This window comes from Mesoplodon densirostris, chromosome 9, assembly GCF_025265405.1.
Source record: "Mesoplodon densirostris isolate mMesDen1 chromosome 9, mMesDen1 primary haplotype, whole genome shotgun sequence".
Lineage (NCBI taxonomy): Eukaryota > Metazoa > Chordata > Mammalia > Artiodactyla > Ziphiidae > Mesoplodon > Mesoplodon densirostris.
Genome location: NC_082669.1, coordinates 72,682,492 through 72,706,086, shown reverse-complemented (window position 1 = coordinate 72,706,086; position 23,595 = coordinate 72,682,492). Strand labels below are relative to the sequence as shown.

The window sequence follows — 23,595 nt, the reverse complement described above, 5'->3', positions numbered from 1 at the left end:
TGCTTTTCATGTGTTCCAGATGCCGGTAAAATGTAGTATGATGCAAGCCATTGTCTCTGCGAAATGCATGCTATGGAGTAGAGGGACAAAGGGGTCTCTCTGCTCCAGGGGCCTGCAGGGGCGAAGCCCCGCAGTGCAGAGCGACAGGTGCCTGACTTCAGTGGGGCCAAAAGCGAAAGGTGGGACAGCATGTAGGGACTGCAACGAGCCCGTGTTCATTATCTACAGCAAAGCTGAAATTCCAGCCCACTTCTCGCCAGTCCTTTAGTCACATCTCCATATCCTTCTCTACCATGCGTTCAAAAAGGACGGACTCCTTCCATCATTAATTGAAGCAAGAAACAGTCTACAGTGTTCAGCGGGCCTGAGGAGGATGGAGTGGGACTAGGCGGAGTGGAGGGAAGACGAGGACAAGACAAGGAGAAAGGAGAGAGGAGGGGAGGGGAGAGAAGAGGAGAGGAAAAAGGAAATTGCAGACTGTGTTGTAAAGACCACCCAGATGGTTTTGTGCTACTTTGGGGGGATTATTTATAGCATTCCTCCTCTCATTTGCACACAAAGCAAGGCCCTGCCTGCTGCCAGTGTGTGTGTGCGTGTGCATGAGCACATCCTGACACCACAGCTCTCCAGCTGAAAACTGGATGTGGTTTCTTCCTGTGTGCCCTGTTGCTTTAAACCTCTCATTTTTAGATCAGAGGGTTACCATGTACGAGCCCCGACTGGGCCCGGTGCAGCCTGGAGCCTCTGCAGTTTTATGCTGCTCCCTCCTGGGTCCCTTAACTCTGAGATCCCCAAGCCGACTCTGTGGCTTTGAACCGACCTCCTTCCTCACCACCCCTGAGCTGGAGGGACGGGCCGTATTTACCAACATCTCTAAGGCGTAGTCAAGACTTACTTCACACCACTTTGATCCACATTACAAGAGAATTATGTTCAGAATGTGTGCGCTAGTGGAGATAGATTCTACTAATTCCCTGGGGCCTCCAACCCATTTAAACGACTGCAAAAGAGACCTGCTGCCTTAGGAAAGCAATCCAGGCTTTGCAACAGCTTTTCCCACAGTAAATCTGATTTCTGCAGGAACCAGAAGCTCTCCAGTGCTGAGTGTGTGGGCGTGTGTGCATGTACACGGAATTCGTGTTTCCCTGGAATCAAACTACCAGGAAGCCGACATAAGGAGAAAGTTAGCACTTTTTATGAGAAAGTGACACAGGACAAATTCTCGTTCAGCTGAGGAATAAACAATCTGACCTCAGGAATTTATATTTTTTAAACATTAAGTGTCAGATAAAATATCTGGTGTCTCTTTTAATGGGAGGTAATAGGGTTTAGGAAAAAATTATAGATGGACAGGAAATTTAACATTTTCTAAGATTCATTAATCACTAAATTTCCTTCCGTACAATGGACAGTGCCTTTCCGTTCATAATCATGTGCTTAGCTCTGTGAGCTTGCAATGTGCTTTACTGTTTAATCGCCCCCAAACTCCTTTTTCTTTTTTTTAATAAGATTTTTATTTTGGAATAATTTCAAGTTTACAAAAAAGTTGTGAAGATTCCATAGAGAGTACACCCTCACCCAAGTTCAGTTTCCCCTAATGTTAACATTTTAACATTACTTGGTCAAAACTAAAGAAGCCAGCATTACCCTTGTACGTGACTAGTAACCAAACTTCAGTCTTGATTTGGATTTCACCAGTTTTTCCGCTAATGTCCTTCCTCTGTTCCAGGATCTAATCCAGGACACATGTTGCATTTAGGGTCTCCCTAGTCTCCTCTAGTCTATAATGGGTTTTCAATCTTTCCTTGCTTTTCATGACCTTGACAGTTTTCAGCATTACTGGTTAAGTATGTTCATTAAATGTCCCTCAAATTGGGATTTGTTTGATGTTTCTATATTGATTAGACAGAGTCTTTTTTTTTGGAAGGAACACCACAGAGGTTAAGTGCCCTTCTCATCACATTTTATCAGGGGTACCTGATACCCACATGACATCCAGGGGGACGTTAACCTTGATCACTTTGTTAAGGTGGTGTTTGCCAGGCTTCCTCACGAGAAAGTCACTATTTTTCCCTTTTTCTTTTCTCTGTTCTTTAGAACTGGGTCACTAAGTCCAAACCACACTCAATAGGATGGGGGCTCTAAGCTCACCTTCTGGAGAAGAGAGTATATTATTTGGAATTCTTCTGCAAAGATATATCTCCCCTTCCCTATTTATGTATTCAGTTATTCATTTATGTCAATGTAGACTTGTATATATGTATTTCATACTTTGAGTTATAATTCAGTACTACGTTACTTATTTTCTTCCTCAGATTTTTTCAGCTTTGGCACTGGGAGCTCTTTTGGGTTGCCCTGGGTCCTTTTGACACAGCTCCATTCCATTCCTTTTTTTTTTCTTTGCTTGTTGTCTTTCTTCCTTTCTTCATTCCTTCTTTCTTTCCTTTCTTTCTTTAGAATTTCCTTACTTTCTGGTAATGCCAGATGATCCAGGATCATCTTGTATTTTTCCTGCCCCAACCCTACAATCCACCACTTTCGAAGGACACCTGGTTCCTTTTATTGGAGAATGGTGTTTAGAAACTGAGATCTGGTTGCTGGGTGTGCCTGTTGTTACTAGGATAACATTGCTTCTAGATCCTCCTAGAGGAGAGTTTAGTAAAGTATATTTGTATGTATGTAACCCATGAATCTACCCATCTGTGTGTGTGTGTGTGTGTGTGTGTGTGTGTGTGTGTGTGGACATGAGTTCATACTGATGTCTCCAACTTTAGTATAGTATCACAGGGCCAAACTCTATTTTATAGGTATAGTTATCAAACATATTTTACATCTGAGGCTTAAGGTCTTGACCGAGGTCTCATACCTAGTGAGTAGAACCTGAACTCAACCTGCAGCTCTTCACATCAGCACACCTGTGTTTGGCATAAATTATGAAGCACATTCAGAGTAGCCAGTCCTCAGTATCAGAAAGTAAACACAGCTCTGGTTTTGTTTTAATGAAATATTATGAAGAGCTTAATTTCCAAGAACCTTGCACAAGTATCCCAGCTTTCTCATTACCAGTTAAATCATATAGTCGTCACTCACATAGTCAGTCACGCCTCAGCAAACATTTCTCGAGCACTTACTGTGCACCAGCCCTGCTGCGAGGCACGCTGAGTAAGCTGTCTCTTTTAACCATCACATATCTGCAGGACAGATATGATTCTCCCATTTTATTTAAAAATAAGTCTACGGAGACCTAGAGGATTAAAAGACTTGCCTAAAGTCCTGTAGCTTCTACAGAATGATTCTGTTTTCTTCTTTCCGGCAGCAAATATTTATAGAGAATGAATTATGTAGGACAGTATTCCAGCAAATGAGGTGGGCAATCGCGATGCAAAGAGTGATTCTAGACAGGGAGACCAACTTGTAAACAAACTATGATGAAGAGACAAGTGTTCCAACAGCGGGTGCAAAGAGGAGCAGAAAGCTCAGCAGAGAAGGGCTGGGCCCTCCCTGGGCAGGAGTGGAGGTGACTGTCTTCAAGGTGGAGTAAGTGTTGATGTGACACTCCAGGCCTTGCCTGTCTCAGCGCCTTGTTCTTGGGCCCTTTGCCCAGAACCCTTCCAGTTCTCTGCACGGTCAGCACCTTCTCCTCCTTCAGCTTTCTGTTGAAATGTCCCCTCCTCACAGGGGCCTTCCCCGAACCGCCCACCTGAAGAAGGTCTCCTTTGTGTTCTCACATAACACTTTGTTTCTTTCACAGCACTTGAGGGCAGGGACCATGCCTTTCTTGCTCACCATCATGTTTCCAGGACTGTGTAATGCCTGGCACAGTGTAGGTGCTTCATAAGATTTGTTAAATGAAAGCTAAGATGGGAAGGGCAGTTCTGAACAAGTAGGTGCTTTACTTCCTCTCTTGTGAGGCTTTATCTGGTCTCAATGGAATATACCAGAGTGTAAAAGGTTTAGCTTATTTTAGAATGTGAAGCAATTTTCAGAAATATGTGTGGAGTCCCACCTCAGTGCATCTGGTTCAGTATTTCTGGGGTGAGCCTATGCACTTCTACAAAGCTTCGGATGAGCATTAAAGGGTGAGAAGTATTGGCTCAAGCCTGAAAGCTGCCATTAACAAGCCTGAAAGTATTGTCTCTCCTCCTGCTACTGGCCTTTTCTTTGTCATTTGGTAGCTTCTCAGACACCCAAAGTCACGTGTCTCCACTTATCCCCTAGCATTATCCTTGGTTCCTTGATTTCTGCCCCTTTTCTCATGGATTCATTAACAAACTCTGTTTATGGGTTTCTAGTCTCCAGTCCCCTGGGAATAAGGCCTCGTAGAAGGGCTGAGGGAACTGGAGGTTTTAGAAATAATCCATTTAGAGTTCACTCCTTATTTATGGATTTTCTCATAACAGTAAGCTAATTGGGCAGGGTTGCACTGAAATTATCTACACCCAAGGAAGAAAATGAGGATACCTATTAACCTGCTCAGGTCTCTCCCATTCCAAAAATTAAATATAAAAATAAACCTCCCAGAACCCCCATTCCTCTCCAGCTACAATCACATTTCTCTGCTGCCTCTAATTGAGGGGCAGTTCAATAGGGTGGTTATGAGCACAGATCTTAGAGCCAGACCACCTGGGCTCAAAGCCTGGCTACATCTCTGTCTCTCCTGAAGCAAGTTGCTCAATCACTCTGGGCCTCAGTTTCTTCATCTGTAAAATGGTGATAATACTCAGACTTCATACAGTTGTTATGAATATTTAACAATTTAATATAGATCTCTGTGTATTTATACACATACATACATATGTGTGTATGTATATTGTCTGAGGGGGGAGGGGATTGAGTTTTAGGACAGTGCTTTGCTTATAATAAGTACTAATAAGTGTTAGCAGCAGCAGCAGCAGAATCCAGCAACTTTTTAAAAGAGGAGAGCTTTTCTTCACCTCCCATTTGCTTCTCAAGCTACTGCAGGCTGGCCTCTAGCCCCATCACTCTAATGAAACACCGCCCCTTAAGGCCACCAATGACCTCCTAAACATCAAATCCAAAAACCCATCGTCTGATTCATTTGACACTGCTTGCCACTCCCTTCCCGAGAAACTTCTCTGCCCTTTTCTGGTTCTCTTTGCACTACTCTGTCCCTTTGAGGGTTACCCTTCCCTTCCTGAGCACCAGGACCCACCCAGCCAAGAAAATGCTCACTCTGGGCTTTCTCCCTGAGTGATTATAGGCAGGACAGCCTGGTGGCTAAGCACAGAGATTCAGATGCCAGCCTGAGGGCGTCAGTGACCCTGGCTCCACCGTGTACTTGCTGAGTGATTTGAGATATATCACCTAACTTCCTTGTGTTTCTTCATATGTTAAATGGGGAATATAGTAGAGCCTACCTCCAAGGGCTAATGTGAGGATTACATAAATTAGTATGTGTGAAAATTCTTAGAATAGTGACTGATCATCATAAACATACAGAATGTTTGCTCTTGTAAGCCTCACAAATAAAGCTCAAGACTTTCCTCAGAGCTTCTGCCAGTACATACAGCTTCCAGATACATATCCTCATTTATAGGTCCCAAAGACGCCTTGAACATAACATGTCAGAAACTGGACTGTTATCTTTTCCACACATCAGCTATCCCTCCCATATTCCATATTTCAGTTTTGAAGCCACCTTTCACCCACCTAAATGGTTCTTTCTAGTCTATCCCCCTTCTGCATCCTCAATTCCACCTGCCTAATTCAGGGGCTTATCATTTCTAGGATGGAGTACTGCAACAACGTTGTAACTGATATCTCTTCCTCCAGCCTTAAAATCCTCAAATCCAGGCACCAAAGTGATGTTTCCAAACTCAAGTCAGACCATGTTCCCTTTCCTGCTTAAATCCCTCAGAGCCATCCATCAAGGTCAGGATGAAGTCTGAGTTGCATTATTTAGCCTGTCCCTACCTACCCAGCCTTGTTCTTAGAGAAACCGCCTTATCTACTTCTCTCCAGCATCTCAACACTTCTTATCATTTCCATCACATCCTGCTGGGTCTCACCTCCCAGCCTTGCTCTATTTCCCCCTGCACCTATAATATACCCTTTCCCTGAGTCATCCTTTAAGACCCAGCTCAGTTGTCACCTTCTGCTAGAAACCGTCTGACACTTATGCTCCCACTCCAGTGAGGATTAGACTCCCTTCCTCATTGTCCCCAAGATACCATGTCCTAACAGCTATCATTGCACTTTCAGTGTTGCATTGCACTTTCGGTGTTGCATTTTAGTCATTAGTTTAAGTGTCTGGCTCTTATGAGACTGACTGCTGGACTACGAGTTGTAAAGCTGGGACTACACCTGAGCCAGCTCTCTCTCCCCACTGCCTGGTATGGGTATAGGAGGCTGGCACACTACTTGTGCCCAGTAAATGTGTATTGAATGAATGGGCTTACATTTGAACCCAGTTCTTTCTATAAAATAGGACAGTAATGCCTTCATAATACCCCTTCTCTCTACATTCCTTCCCAGCACTTGCTGGAGTCTGTACTCCCAGTGCATCTTCTTCTTTATCTTTTTTACAGACCCAACCTAAGCCTTAAGGTGTCTTGATCCCATTTTTTTAACAATAAAGTTTTTTTTTTTTTTTTTTTTTTTGCGGTATGCGGGCCTCTCACTGTTGTGGCCTCCCCCGTTGCGGAGCACAGGCTCCGGACGCGCAGGCTCAGCGGCCATGGCTCACGGGCCCAGCCGCTCCGTGGCATATGGGATCCTCCCAGACCGGGGCACGAACCCGTATCCCCTGCATCGGCAGGCGGACTCTCAACCACTTGCGCCACCAGGGAGGCCCAATAAAGTATTTTTTAATTAAAAAAAAGATGTATTGATCCATCTATCTAGACTTGGGCCTTTCCTGCCACTAATCTTCCAGATGACTCATCATGGGCATCCAGTCTGTCCTTTCCAGTTCTCCACTCTGACCAAGGCCATAGTTATCTCCCAGAAATGCATCTCTGCATTATTCCCCTATTGAGACAGCCTAGAGTTCATTATAATAGGAGCCTCAAACTTGAATAGCTTTGGAGGCATATTCTCAGAGGCTACCACAGTTCTTGGAATCAAGTATATGTTCAATAAATGGTGATTTTTTTAAAATAAAATGAATTAATGAATGAGCAGTGAAGTCGAATTGGCAAGATGATTGGAGTTTAGCATCTCCACTGTTTAAAACCAAACTGTTCTCTAGTAACCATCAATTATTCCTTTGTTCTTGTTCAAGAAAAGTAATCTCTGATCCCGAGCTCCATTTTGTTTAACATGGTGTGTGTGTGTGTGTGTGTGTGTGTGTGTGTGTGTGTGTGTGTAAATTTCTTTAACCTATCTGTGTTATGACTTGGCTTTTTTGTGGCAGGTACATAGAAAATAAAAATGATTAAGTGTTCTCAGTTTAACAGAATCTCTGTGTCAAGCAAGGAAAGGAAATTGCTTCCTCTGTCATCATGGTTATATTGGAGCCTCCAAGGCTACTACCATGGACAACTCTAGCAAAATAGTAGCTCAAAACCTGAACTAAATAGAAAAAAATAAGCTTCTCTTCTCCTTCAGTTGTCTGGTCAACCTACCCAGCTTGTATTTGCTCTTCTCCTGTTCTCCACCCTAACTCTGTATAGTATGTGAGTGTTTTCTTACAAATCCAGGCCTAAGAGAAAACAAATTATTAAATAAGAAAGAAGGCATTTGTGTGATCATCAGAGTTTTAGGTTAAGGAAATTTCCTTCCTGAGTGATGGCTATTCTTCAACTGTGAATTGGCAAATCATTAGAAAATCAAATGTTATTTTTGAAGGGAACAAACATCCAAGAAAGAATAACCTACAGCTTTGGAACATTTTTTGTGTACCTTGATATTCTGGAAGACTTAATAAAGTTTTCCAAATTACCTCACTTAATAAACTCATAACTGTGTCTGGAAGACAACCATATCTCTGATAACTGAGGCCAGAAATGGTACTAAGGTGAAAAGAGCCTTGGCTAAAACTGATAGGCTTTCAAGGCATAGACAGTCATTCTCTTAGTTTCATAATATACATTTACTAAGCCCCTATTGTATGATAGGTACACATTAGGGGCTGAAAAACAAAAGGCAATTGACAACCACAATCTGAGTGGCTATAACATACCAAAAGCTGCACTAAGTACTTATCATACATCATCTAAAATCCTCCCACACAATTGAGAAGTTATTCCATTTTCCCAATTTTATACATGAGAAATCAAAATTCAAGTAAATTGTTGGTTGTGGAGTTGTTTACTTGACAATATTTCTAAGGTTCCTCTTTAAACATCTCAGGAAATTACGAGCAGTGAGATAAATTACAGGGGAATATAGCCATCTAGATACAAAAATGTCAGCTTAAAAGCTTAAACTGGAATGGAATATAGTATCTAAAAATAAACCCAAATGCATTTGAGATTCTTGTTTTTGATAAAAAAGATAGCCTTTCAAGTCAGTGGCAAAGCACTGGTTTATTCAGTAAATGGGTGGAATTAAAGACTAGCCATCTGGGGAATAAAATTTAAGCTAGGTGTTTATCTATTCCTTATAGCAAAATAAATCCCAAATAAATTAAAGGTTGAATCATAAAGAATGGAACTATAAAAGAAGAAAAACCTGAGCAATTTTATTCATAATTTGCCCAAAGTCACAAAGGGAAATATGAATACATCTAACTTATAAAAACCTGGCATACATAAAGTCAAAAGACAAATGGCAAACTGGGAAATGTTTTTATAATATGCCACACTATGAATTATTTTCTCCATGATTCAAAGAGCTCTTACAAAATCAAAAAGAAAAAATAGAGCAAAGGCTGCAAAAAAAAATTGGTCTATAGAAGAAGATCAAGGGGCCAAAAATGACAGGGGGATATGATGATACTTTTCTCATAATTAAAAAAGTGAAAACTAAATGAGATTCCGTCTGCCTCTTATGTATTTTGCTTCTGCAAAACTCTCAAGTTCATTAGACAAGAAATTATCACAGAAACAGAAAGGCTGTAAATATCAGAGACCACTAAATTAAATTTCTCCCTGAAGACTTGAAGGTTTAAAATTCTAACAGAACTTAGAACAGCATTTAACACCATACTTGGATGTATAGTCTTCTATTCAATCATGTCTCCCAGCATTTCAAAGGATTTGACAGACATTGCTAGCCATATTTTGGTTTAAGTCTATATTTGGAATCTTGGAGAATGTATCTACTCAGACTTATTTAAAGTCTTATTTGGGGGTCATTAAGCTCTTAGCGATCCCAAGAATCTTCAGTGGATAGTACTAACAATGTAAATGTTAAGTTACCCTTGACTTCTGATAAGTAGAAGAAATCAGATAACTCCAAGGAAGGTGCTTACATGGTATTCAAATTTGGAAATGTTTCTTACCTGCTTTTGAGAAGTTAAAAAATAATGACAACTATATATCTCTTGATAATATGCTTTCTTCCCTTAGCTCAAGAAAAGCTAATGACCCTATTGAATTTGAAAAGTTCTAAAAGGTACTTTGAGTTTTAACGTTTTATGGGTATTTTTGTTTTTGTGGTATGTGGGCCTCTCACTGTTGTGGCCTACTCCTGTTGTGGAGCACAGGCTCCGGATGCGCAGGCTCAGTGGCCATGGCTCACGGGCCTAGCTGCTCCGCGGCATGTGGGATCTTCCCAGACCGGGCCACGAACCCGTGTCCCCTGCATCGGCAGGCGGACTCTCAACCACTGTGCCACCAGGGAAGCCCTAAGTTTTAAAGTTTTAATCATTGGTCTCTCAGCTTCCACTCTTGGCCCTTATCTTACCTAATTAATCACCCACATCTGAGCTCAGATCAGAAGTCATTTCTTCTAAGTTTTCCTTGATGCCCCAAGTTAAGTTAGGTCCTCTAGGATTCCTCTTCTTTCATGGCATTCCATGCTTCCAGAACTTGTCATAATTGTAATTAAACAGTTGTACAATAAGATAAATAACTGTAGAATTATTATTTAATGTCTGCCCCTTCTGTTAACATGTAAGCTCCATGAAAGCAGATAATCTGGCTGATTTATTTCTCAAGTTCCCTGTGACTTCCCCAGAGCCCAGCACATTTCACTGCATATATTAATTGCTCAATAAGTATTTGTTCAATGAGCAGTATTGTATACAGAATAATGGCCTCCCCAAAGAGGTCTACATCCTAGTCCTCAGAATCTGTGAATGTTACCTTACATGGCAAAAAAGACTTTGCAAGCATGATTAAGTTAAGGGTCTATAGATGGAGAGATTATCCTGAATCATCTGGATGAGCCAATGTAATCACAAGGGTCCTTATAAGAGAAAGGCAGGAGGATCAGCATGGGAGAAGAAAATGTGACAACAGACATATTGGTCAGAGTGATGAGGCCATCAGCCAAGGAATGTGTGCAGTTGCTAGAAACCGAAGAGGCAAGAAACAGATTCTCTCCCTGGAAAGTACAGAGGGAACCAGCCCTGCTGGCACATGATTTTAGCCTCCTAAGACTCATTTAGGACTTCTGGCCTCCAGAGCTATAAAAGAATAAATTTGTGGGGACTTCCCTGGTGGTCCAGTGGTTAAGACTCTGTGCTTCCACTGCAGAGGGCACAGGTTCGATCTCTACTCAGGGAACTAAAGATCCCACAGGCCGAGTGGCATGGCCAAAAAAAAAAGAATAAATTTGTTTTTAAGCTACTAAATTTGTGGTAATTTGTATGGCAACAGTAGGAAACTAAGATGAAGAAATTGATTAATTGTGTAACATAACGCAAGACTGATCTAGGAACCTGAACGCAAATAGAATAACAGTAAAAAATTAGAATAGTATGTTACAAAGTACTTGACCCAAGACAACCCAATGACTGAACTACACCCACTATCTGACGAACCCAATTATTTGCCAGAAATCATGTGTTTAAAGAGTAGGACAATATCAAATAATAAGAAAAGCCCATGGAGTCCAGCCATGCAGAACTTGGGCACATGCCCAGATACTAGCAAAGAAACTGTCAAAATGAAACAAAATTCATCGTGAAGCCTTGGACAATTCACTTAAACAGTACTGGGTTGTAGACTTCTCAACTATAAAGTAAGGTTAAGAACTGTTCGTTCCTACCTTGCTGAGTAGGTATGTGGTATATACAGTGCTTGATAGAGAACTTGATACACAGAAGAACCTCTTTAAGTATGTAGTGATGATGGCAGTGGCGGTGGTTATAGTAAAATCAGTGAATTATGTCAGGAAAAGTTGTGGGGTGGGAATAGTGTTATTTAAAATAAGACTTTTTTTAAAAAAATAGGTATTTCCTATAGAAAAGGATAAAAGCAGTGTGACTAAATGTACTGATGATACTAATAGCTCCACAGTGCAGAATTGGTCCAGGAGAAGAAAAGGAGGAAATTTAGCTAATGGTAAAATATGTATGAAGAAAAGACATTTAGTGATACAGGGAATGCATTCAAAAGTGGTGGTGTTTTCTGTTACTTTTACAGTTCTTTCTTTCTCTCTCTCCTTTTTTTTTTTTTTTTTTTTTTCCTTTTTTGGTCTCTGGAAGAAGAAAATGACATGAACTGATTTGATTTTTTTCCACAAATCTTATTAAAGTCATAAAGCTGGGAAATGTGGGAACATTAAAATCAAATTGGGCTTTGGTAGAGCTAAATCCTATGTATTGGAAAATAGCCACTGTAGGTTATGGTGGAATGCAGATAAAATAATAAACCAGCAAATTCCAGCCAGACATGCCACTATTTGATAGAAACTTATATGAGCAAAACCATCATGGGTATATGCTGCTGTGTGCTCTGATGATCAAGCAAAGGGTTGACCTCTCCCCTTTTGTAGACTGCTAGGGAGCCATGCCATGTTGTCCTTGGAATTTTCCAAGTCCTTGAATAAAGAAATGCAATATACATATCCATGGTTCTTTGGGCTGTAAGACCCTAGGCTGAGGGCGTATATCTCTGTAAGCCTGTGTGATGGCTTCCTCTGCAATTCACTCATGAGAGTGTTAAGTAGACTCTGAAGGGGATTTGAAACTGGAATAAGGAAACATTACAATCAAAGGGAGAAAGTAATGAGAAGCTGAAAAGATTTGACCGTAACAAATGGCAGGATCAAACGAGTACTTCCAGAACCAAGCCCCTCATTGTTGATGGAGAATCTGCTTATGCCTCAGGTGATTGCTCTCAGTGAGTCAGAAACATCATTACAGATTCCAACTAGGAGAGTTTTATATCCAGCTCACAATCTATTCCCCAACTTTCTCTCCAACCACTGATTACAGTTGCACCCTCCATTCTGAAGCTGTAATTTTTCAGAAGATGGAAGCGTGGTCTTCATACTTTAGAAACAATGGCTTAAACGCTAGATTGCGGACAGTGAAAAGGTTACCAAGGAGAGAGAGCGATTATCTTCATTTTCACGTTGCTTACAATTTACCCCCTTTGCCTGTCATTAAGACAAGCAAAAAACTTAGCTTTAATAAATGTCTTTGAGTCCTTCCATCCAATTTTACAGATAGAAAGCAGACGCTCAGAGGTTACATAATTTTTTTTTTTTTTTTTTGCGGTACGCGGGCCTCTCACTGTTGTGGTCTCTCCCGTTGTGGAGCACAGGCTCCGGACGTGCAGGCTCAGCGGCCATGGCTCACGGGCCCAGCCGCTCTGCGGCATGTGGGATTTTCCCAGACCGGGGCACAAACCCGTGTCCCCTGCATCAGCAGGCGGACTCTCAACCACTGCGCCCCCAGGGAAGCCCGAGGTTACATAATTTAACCATGGCCATCTGCAAGCAGAGCTGGTGGTTCAGGTCTCTGGACTCCAGCACCTTTCCCACCATTGCCACACTATTTTCCAAGAAGGAAGTATGCCTGAAATTTTAATACAAGCCAGATAATATGACTCATGAGGTCACTAAGGCTCAGGGGAATGGCAAGTGTAGCTCCTATGGAGGGTGGATGACTTAATGCAGATAATCACATGGTTGGGGGAGAGCTCTGGCTCTGTGTGCCAAGCACCTACACAAGTGTGTAGAAATCCATGTAACCTAGGGACAAGCGCAGTTATAAGCATATGATTGATAATGAAAGGAGAAAGAAATATTCATTCAGCCAGTCATTTCTCTGTGTAATCATTCATTCTATTCATTCATTTCACAAGTACTTATTAAGTATCTATGTCATGCCATGAATTATATATTAGGGATGTAATAGTGAATGACACATAATCCTTCTCATCAAGGGTTTTATAACTTGGGAGAGAAGATTGACAGCAAACTGTGATAAAACTACAATGTAGGGCTTCCCTGGTGGCGCAGTGGTTGAGAGTCCACCTGCCGATGCAGGGGACACGGGTTCATGCCCTGGTCCGGGAAGATCCCACATGCCGCGGAGCGGCTGGGCCCGTGAGCCATGGCCGCTGAGCCTGCGCGTCCGGAGCCTGTGCTCCGCAACAGGAGAGGCCACAGCAGTGAGAGGCCCGCGTACCGCAAAAAAAAAAAAACCCAAAAAAACTACAATGTAGAAAGTGTTAAGTAATAATTACTATTATCCCTATTTTATAGATGAGGTAACTGGGTCTTAGAGTGGATACATAACTTGCTCAGAGTCACAGAGCCAATAAGTGGCACAGTGCAGATTCAATTCAGACCTGTGTGACACAAAAATCCTTGCTTTTACTCCCGCTCTGAGAGATGCTAATAGGTGTGCTAGAAAAGAAAATTGTTGTTGTTTTAAGTTTTAAAAGTTTGGGAAATCTGTAAACTAAATGTCCTGCTGGGAGAGCCACAGCACATATTAGCACGTTCAAGGGTTTGAGCCACTTTGTGGTAAGGAATACTATTTAGAAAGGCATTTCCCAAACATTCAAATGTTTCAGCCAAAGCACACTGCACTGTATTGACAATGACGGGAAAACATGCAGAGAATGTAGTGTGCAGGGGATGCTCCAGAACTCAACACAGTGTCCCTCGACTTTTCAGGAGTATTGGTGAATTGGACAGGACACATTCACAAAGTGGGCCTTCTCACGTTCTGTGATGTTAAAGAATTGAATTCTGGTACACTCAGGAGTGAAGGAAATAAAGAAAAATCGTATTTTTAGGCATGAGTTTCTACAGGGAATAATTTTTAGTGATGGGGTTATCTGCTACCAATTATAGCAGCAGTAGATTTGAAAATTACAGAAAGTGCCTTTTGTTCACGTGGTACTTTGACAACAGTGAGAGGCTCCACAAAGGAGAAAGCCCCTGGGACGTGAAATGATTTTAGACGTGAGTTTCTTATTGTCAAAGAGCAGGCATTTATGAGGGGGTTTGAGGGTGGGGAGAAGATCTCTGATCTACTCCAGATCTTTTCTAGAAGTTTATTAGGACAGGCTGTTCCTCACCCCCCAGATTTCATGGCGTAAGTTGATTTACAAATGGAGCAAGGTTTGAACGAAGCCATCCCCATGGACTTGACTGCCCCCTGAAGGCAGTAAGCACATAAATAACTCCAGCAGAAGGCAGACCAGAGGAGTTAAGAGAGAAGGACAAAAGCGCTTTGAGGACATTTCTGTTAGGTACAAAGACAAATGTAGGAAGCTCCGCTGCTTATAATTTTTTATCAGATAGTGGAGTGTCGGGCCTTTGGGTGGAATTTGCTGGTCTATTATTATATCTGCTTTCCACTGTATCCTACAGTGACTATTTTTCAATACATAGGATTTAGCTTTACCAAAGCATTTTTTAAAAGCACTTATGAGTTTTTTTTTTTTTTTAATGTTGGTATTAGTGCACTTAAACTGTGGGAGACAGTGGTGCTCTGGTCAAGCCAAGACCAGATAAATCTGCCCTCAGCATTCCAGGGAGGACCCCAAAAGCAGCAACTTTTTTTTTTTTTGGTTGTCTTTATCCCTCACTAAACATTGATCTCCCCTGAGAACTGAGCTGGATTAAAATCAAATCAGTTATCTTGAGGGTATCCAAGTGGCCTCTCCTAAAAAGACATTGCCAATGCCCTCTCTCTGCTTCATCTCACTTCTATTTACTGTATTTACTGTACTAGTTCCTGGTGTCTCCTTGCCAGCCCAGAAACTATGGGAGGGCAGGCGTGTCTCTTCACCCCCAGATCTCCAGGGTCCTCACCCCATCCCTGTGCTGGGAACAAATCATTTTCTTCTTCAGTAAGAAACAGGGCAACATGTATTGAGTTCTTTTTTTAAAAAAGCATGTATTGCTGAATTTGTGTTCATTATTGAATATTTAGAAAACACAGAAAAGAACCAAAAAGAAAAGTTATCAACAACAGTTATTATGGCATATTTCTTTGCAGAATTTTTTCTTGTGTGTGTAAAATCTGATAGCCTTTTCTTGCCTTGCTTAGCACAATATCATAAATGTTTTCTTTTACTTTTATTTCTGTATCTATTGAGCACCTACTATGTAGCAGGAACTGTGCTAGGCCCTGTAGATGCTTGAGATGGACCTTAAAATGCAAAGGGGTATTTCCAAAGCAGAGAAGCAGGGGACCCATAATTAAGGCAGAGGAACTCCACCTTCAATATTGTGGACAATGAACTTTAAGCTAACAAGGGCAGCCAAAAAGGACACCATAATAGAAATTTGCAGCTAGACCTAGTGTCTTACAATGACCCTACCAGAAATACTTACTTGATACAATAGGAAATTTTCCAGGATTTATCAAAATTCCAGAAAAGGACAAAATTGCAATCAGTAAGATCAGTTTTTGAATGGGGCCATTTCCTAAGCAGTCTTTCTGTTAAAGACATCGATGTTTTAAAAATGAGGATTGTAATGAACTGTCTTGGCCCTGCTGCCAGCCAATCAGAATGGACACTGGGTGCCATGTTGGATCAAGGTCTGAAGATGCCCACCAGACTGTGCCGTGACATTGGCCCCTACGTTGACTGATCACAGGGAGGTCTGGGGAGTCCTAAGGAGAGGCTGGATGGCCAAGGCAGTGATGGGGGACACTCAGGGACACAACTGCTCACCAACTGGAACAATAGTGCTTCAGTGGTTTAAGAAGCATACACTGTACAAGTGCATCCTGGCTACAAGACCTACCTGGAGAGCAACGTCTTTTCTCAAGTTGCTAAACGTGTGCTCTTAGATGTCAGCGGGCCTGCTGCCTGTGACACAAGAGCCGTGGTTTGCCATCCTTTCAACTTGAGCAGGTGGAATATGATTTGGGGCAGACACTAGGGAGAGGGGTTCAGAGCCAGCCCATGGGGGCAAGCTGTAGCTGGCTCTGCCCCCCTCCTTCCTAAAGAACCTCCTGGAGAATTCACTCTAACCCAGGCTCCCACTGAGCAGTCACACCTCCACTCATGTATACACAACGTGGCTGAGGTCTTCGGAACACACGGGGCTCCATGGTGGAGGAAGGCATCTCCCAGGGTGAAGAACACACAGTATGGTCATGTAGGGACTCAACTCCTGAACAAAGGCCAGCATCTCCCAAGAGGCCTGTCCTGCTGACCAGCCAGCTCCAAGTCCTATCCCAGTACCTGTATTTTCTGCTTAGGTGCAGGGACAACATTCCCAGTTACCTGGAGAGAGAACTATGAAAACTATGGCACTCTCCTTGAACCTCAGCTTCCCTACTGATTTGAGTGAGGGGATAGCTGGGGCTGAAAAACAGTTTTCCAATCAAACTATCAATGACTGAGCAGGGGCTATCAGGGTAGGCCCTGGACTAGAGGCCTGACATGATGTCCTGTAATCCTCACAGCACCCTTTGAGGTCAGTAGCTATAATTCCCATGTTGCAGATAATGAAAATAGGGCTTTCTTATATGTCAAGGAATTCTGGGGATACTGAGGGGCTCAGAATATAACTTGCTTAAGGACTCACAGCTAGTTAGCAGCAGAGCTGGAGTTTGAACACAGACATGTAAACCATCACCCAAGTTCTATTAGGGCCACACAGGAGACAGCCTGAGGAGGAATATGGCCGGGTCGGGACATTTGAGGAGGGGGGACCAAAGCTCTGGGAAGCAGTGCTGGGAGTGAATACTTCCCCTCCCCCACCCCCTGCCCCAGCTTACTTTTCTCCCAACCTTCCCACAAATACACCGATACGGAGCTCCACAACAAAAGTTATCGGTAATAATTAGCTAACCCTTTATACTTGCAACATAAACTCAGAAGATGCCCTTGGATGCTCTAGAAACGGGGATGTCAAAGCAGGAGAAGAGGAGGTGAACAAGAGGTGGAGTCAGCTCGAATGGCAGCTGTCATCCGTTCTTCTGTCCTGCAGCACAAGGCACTCAGGTTGTCTGTCGACCGCCTCCTGCCCTTAGGCTTTCAGATCCAAAAACAAGTTACTGAGTTTAGCGTAGCAGGCAGGAAGACAGAGGTTCAGATGGCATCTCTGTCGGACACTGCCTCTGAGATCTTCAGACAGTTTCTTAGCTTTTCTGCATCTTAATTTCCTCATCTGTAAAAAGGTCATATACCTCAGAGTTGCTGTGAAGATTAAATAAGATAATATTTGTGAAGTGCTTAGCGTGGCATCTGGCACAGTGCAAATCCCTTAATAAAGAGAGTTATTAACATGAAATTGCTTTCTTGTGAATTATTTTATCAGAAATTTATGGAATAATTCCTTTATTGCTAGGTTACGAACTTAAAAAAACCTAACTTTGGAAAACACGGAGAAAGGAAAGATGAGACACAAGTTGTAATATTGTCTAACTTAATTTTTATAGGAGACGTGGAAATTGACACTAGAGAAGGCAAGACAGACTGTCAAGAAATCCCCAACTCTGGTAAGCAACCAACGCTGGGAGAATGCCAGCGTTTTCCTTGGCACGTTCACCTCCAAAGGCCAGGGGCTACCCCAGATGCAAACCCACAACACAACATGCCACAGGTGAATTGGGTTTGAATAGGAATATGAGCCCCTTCCTCTTTTTTCTCCTCTCTTCTCTCTAGAGCAGCGTTTCTCAACTCTGGTTGTGGGCACTGTCCTGGGCATTGTAGGATGTTAGCAGCATCCCTGTCCTCTACCCACTAGATGCCAGCACCCCCCACCAATAGTTGTGACAGCCAAAAATGTCTTCTGGCATTGCCAAATATCTACTGGTACTCACTGTTGAGAACTGCTGCCCTCTGGTAGACCATATTGGAGGGGGCTGTATCCTCCTGCTTCTCCACTTTCTATGTATGTGATCTAGGCTGAGCCTCAGTTTCCCTATCAGTGAGGTAGGGACAATAAGAGTGTTCCTTTCTCAAAGCATAGATGTCAGGACTAAGAGAGTTGATGTGTGTATCATGGTATCATGCCTGGGACTTATCAAGCACTCTATATATGCCAGCTAAAATCATCACCATTATTATTCTTTTCCTCTAACTTTTCCTCTTTGCAATCATAGTTTTATTCAACAGAATGCCTAGTTCAAATCAGTTATCATTAAGTCAAGTATTTGACTTGGGCCCTGGTGGCCAATCAGCCCCAGTTGAAGAGGAAGCAGAAAGGTAAACCTTTAAAGAACAGTGTCTCCCTAATGCTAGCAGTCCTGGCAGGAAGGAAGCATTCATCAGAGATGAGAGGGCATGGCCTTCGTCCTTGGCTTCTCCCTGCTGGCCCTGATTCAATACATTCAAAGTAGTATTGATTTGGCAACATGGAAATAAAGGGGAGGAAAATTCCTCATGGCTTGGTTTGTCAGACTTAGCAAATAAAAACAGAGGATGCCCAATTAAATTTGAATTTCAAATAAATAATGAATAATTATTTAGTGTAAGTATGTCCAGTACAGTATTTTATTTGGCAACCCTACTTGTGGGGGGCACATGGGTTTTGATGTACAAGGCTGATACATGTTGGATGACAGTATGCAGGCATTTCTGCACAATTGATTAATCAATCACAATGCCTGCATCTCCAATTATTATTTAATTCAGTGAGTAATTAAAGGCCAACCATAGCTGGTTCAGCTAATCTGCTTAAGTTATTGAATAAGAAATTGAAACATCACATGAAACCCTTGACCACCACCTTCAGAACTCTAAAGAGACTGGAGAATAATACCGTTTTTCTCTTATTCTTCTCAACATGCATCTAAAAACTTATTCTCAGGGCATTGTTTACTTCACTAGTATGAACTGCCTTGGCATTAACTCAAAGACTAATTAGGATTTTACAATTTTTCATGTCTGTCACCAGAGCGAGCATAATTCATGGGGCAGGATTCCAATCATGACTTGCAAGAAGCCAAAAAAAAATCAACTGAACAATTCACCAATTAAAAAAAAACTCCTCGAAAACCTCCTCCAATTTATTTACTCTCTAGATTAAAGCTATCAGGGAAAAAATAATCAGGAAATGCAAATAAGCATCTCTGAAAAACTGCTCAGAAGATATTGGCTGCAATTAACTCCATTGTGATGGCTGATGTAACTGCCGACCTAACCAGAATGCGGAGAGAAACACAGAGTAGGTTTCATGTCATTTCAGCACAGTCTGTCAGATGGAGAATCCAGACTGGGGAAGAGTTTAGTGTTACTGAAGGGAATGGAATGTTCCAGAGAAGATCTGCCTCTCAAGGAGGTCCCGAGAGGCTCCTCGGGGGGTCTTTGTGGATTTGGCAGAACACTAAGCATCTGAGGGTTTAGAACACCTGAGCCATGGCATCAATTTATTTAATTATCACAAAAACTCCTACAAAGTAGATAGCGTATTTCTGTTATCAACCCCATTTTACAGATGAGAGGACTAAGGATGAGAGGTTAAGTAATTCCCTCACTCCACATAGCTAATAAGTGAGAAACCCATCATTTACATCCAGATTTAGCTTCTTCCAAGTTTCTACCCCTTCCACTATTCCAATAGCTCTCAACCAGACCTCCTCAGTACTGAATTTCAGGAAGCACCATTCACATCACAGGCTATGTGAATATTAGAATCTTGTAGTGCACAACCTGTACTGCTGTACGTGATGGCCCGGATTTCCAACCTACCTACTCAACCATCTGGAAAGCCTTCAAAAATTGCTACTGTTCAAACTTGCCCCAAGTAAAATAATCCAAGTTAAATTCAAGTAAAATAATACACAACAATGGTTTAAAAGCACTTCATCACACAGAAATTCAATCTTAAGTTGTCTGTGTACAGAAGAGATGTTATGCTCCCGCTTTGACCCTCTATTTACCCCATTCACCTCATTCCATTTATTCAACCCCTGTTTGTTGTTCTGTATTCATTTAACATCCTGGGGTGGGAAAGCTCGAGATGCAAGCAGAAGCTGGTTAAATAGATGGCAAAATAAAGATGCTGCCTGACTCCTGTGCCCAGGGACAGCCCAGATTTGAGACTTTCATTTTAGATGGGATTACATGCAGTCAGATGTGATGTTTTAAATCCATTGCTGAGTTAATAACAGCCCACATTCTGCCTCTGTCTAGCAAGGTTTGAATAGAAAGGAAGGGGCTGTCAAACGTGCAAGTGAGGACCTCTGCACTGTTGCTCTGTGTCCATCTAAGTTCCCTTTGCAAGTTTGTAAGAAGAGGTTAGTCCTTCCAGTACTGTGTGATGAAAAGGCTGCATAATCAAACAGAAGGAATTCTGGGGGTCCCTGGACAAGTTGCATCATCTATTGCCCACATCCTAGATCTAATTTCTGCACAATTAATGTCAAAGACAGCTGCAGCCTTCAGGCTGAATTTTGACAGTGAACAGCTGTGCAATTATAACATTTTATTCCATTGTACTCCTTGTATAGTAATTATCAGGGTGTTGTAAATCTTTTGATGTATTGGTTATCACCAGTGTTAAAATCTACGTTGCCATTACGTTCATTAGACCAAGGCCTTCAGACTAAAGTAAATATTAAAAGATGTAGCTCACACATTCAAATGCAGTCTGACTCTGGGTCTTAGAATGTGTCTCTTTCCAAATTGCCACCAACGTTGGGTATAATTGCACGCTGGTGTTTATTTTACAGCGTACCTACACTGCTCATCTCAATCAGTTACCAGGTCTCTAACCACCCCTCCTTTGCACCACCATCCTCCCCCTCCCACCTCACATCTGTGGTTCACAACCAGGGGCAATGTTGTCCTCCCTCCTCCTCTCCTGGAAATGTTGGCAACATCTGGAGACATTTTGGGGCTGCTGGCTTATAGTGGCCAAATGCCAGATATCCTGCTAAACATCCTACAATGCACAGGACAGCCCACAACAAAGAATTATTCAGGACCAAATGGCAGTAGTGCTGAGGTTAGAAACCCCAAGATCACGTCTCAGATCCTTATCTGCCAACAGGTCTCTCTGTCCCATATTGCTTCCTCGAGGCCTTCCTGTCACCTGCAGAGATATCTTTCCAAAATACAAATGTGATCCCTCTGCTTAAGACAGGATTCTCCACTGTCCTCAAGATAGCACGTAGTGCAGTGTCCTAGGCTTGTCCTAATGTCTCCTTCCTTCCATGGTTCACCGTATTCTCCCACTACCTTATACTCCAGCCAGGTTGAAATGTTTGGCAGTCCCCCAAGACGCCAGCCCTGCTCACGTGCCCACAGCGCTGTGAGGGTGCTCCCTCTACCAGCGGCCGTGCTTTTCCAGCTGTGGTGTGTACTCCAGCCACCTGGGACCTTGTTATAATGCAGATTCTGATTCAGCAGGTCAACTGAATTTGTGGCCAGAGACTTTAGTCCTGAAAGTTCCCAGCTGGCCTCAATGCTCCTGGTTTGTGATCACACTTTCATCAGCTAGGACCTAGAGCAGTGGTTCTCAAACCTTAGTGAGCATCAGAACGACTGGGAGGCTGTGAAAACACAGATTCCTGGGACCTACCCCAGACTTTCTGATTTACTAGATTGGGGGGAGCCCATGAATTACATTTGTAACAAGTCTGCAAGCTGCACTTGGAGTTGAAAAGCATAGAGCATCTGTCTCTTCCTTCCCACCTGCCTCCTGTCTGATTTCTGGGTCCTCGCCTGCCTCCTCCTCCAGTTCCCAGAAAGCCATATTAATGCCTGGACCACCACAGACATCACAGAGCATGCTAAGAGCTGGGCTATTCACCCCGACGCTCCACTAGACAGTAAGCTGCATGGCAACAAGGACAGTCTTTTCTGTCTCCAAATCTTGCATGCTAATCAGCGTTTTTCCTCATCCTAGGAAGTTGGGCAAGCATCCTGAAGATCCTTAAAAACCTCATTTGTAACCAGAAAAGGTTACCTGTCCACCTTTGCTAGTGTCAAAATATTACCAACGCTGTTAATACCACTCACAGCCATCTGAAGGACTTTTTGGGCTAGAGGGAATCACTACAGGTTTCCCCGCTATCCAAAAGTAGAGCATTCCTATGAAGTCTTTCCTAAGGCAAAGAAGCAGTTACCTTAGGACACATCTTGCTAACAGATGCACAAAATAAACTGAGATCAAGCACAGAGGCTCACAGACACAGTTCAAAGCTCTGGTGGCCTGATGCTGAGCTGCTCAGTGTGGTTTCTGGGGAAGGAGCTGGGCGGTGCCCCTCTCACTGTTCAGGGTGCTCGCTGCCTCTCCACTGGCTCCTGCAAAACAAACGATGAACGTTATTTTTGCTTTTTGCATTTTTTTTGTGTGAGAGCAAAAAACTTCTTTGGATTTCTTTCAGTTCGTGAGTAGGTAGGTAGTAACCTAGGTCTTTCATAGAAGCAAAGTGGTATGAAGTGAACTTTTTTTTTTGCGGTACGCGGGCCTCTCACTGTTGTGGCCTCTCCCGTTGCGGAGCACAGGCTCCGGATGCACAGGCTCAGCGGCCATGGCTCACGGGCCCAGCCGCTCCGTGGCATATGGGATCTTCCCAGACCGGGGCACGAACCCGTGTCCCCCTGCATCGGCAGGCGGACTCTCAACCACTGCACCACCAGGGAAGCCCTGAAGTAAACTTTTGAAAAGCGAACTGTCTCTCCCTTTGTTGATAAATGCTGGTTCCCTACTTTTTCTACCCTGTTGATTTTTTCTTTTGTCTGAGAAAAGCATCAAGGGAACTGCAATCTTTCTAAAATCATTACTTGGTAAAAAGCCAAGGCTTTTAATTTATCCCACAAGCTAGATTCTTATGGAAACTGCTGTCTGAAATCCCTTTGTTCAGGAAGCTTTGAGGGGCTTCATCTACACACCCCTCCTCCCCCTACCCCACCTCCCCCAGGGAAGGGACCTTCCTTCTTCCTTCTTCCTAAGCCAGTGTCTCTCCCATTAGTCTTTATTTTATCTCATAACAGGAAGGAATTATTTTATTTGAAAACAGTCTTTATTTTCAAATCCTTTTTTAAAGCCACTGAGGGCAGTGAGGAGAGGAACGTTGTCTGAGTAGAATGGACCAAGGTGGGCCAGAGCCTTTTGGGAAGAGGTGGAAAAGAGATGAAGGTGGGACTAGCTGGCTGGGGGAGAAGGGGAAGCCTTCAGGCTGAGGAGCCGGCGCGAACAAAGGCACACAGGTGGAATGAATATGGAGCGTGGAAACAGGAACAAGAGGTAAATTTAGTTAAGTAAAATGGCCCAGATTCTGGAGAAAGAAGAGTCCAGAAATCCAAACTGTGGAGCCAAGAGGAGAGGAAGAGCCTTTAGAAGTTGGAAAATCATCCCTTGAACTAA

The 23,595-nt window shown here is 42.8% G+C and overlaps 1 protein-coding gene across 2 annotated transcripts in view; it reads left to right on the top strand.

Annotated features, from left to right (window-relative positions):
* AOAH (acyloxyacyl hydrolase) overlaps positions 1–23,595 on the top strand; it is a 178,366-nt gene that overhangs the window by 45,223 nt on the left and 109,548 nt on the right. For both annotated transcript variants that reach the window (XM_060108349.1, XM_060108348.1), the window contains one exon: positions 17,717–17,776. In XM_060108349.1, the coding sequence (XP_059964332.1) occupies positions 17,717–17,776 (60 nt within the window). The remainder of the gene's footprint in view (positions 1–17,716; positions 17,777–23,595) is intronic.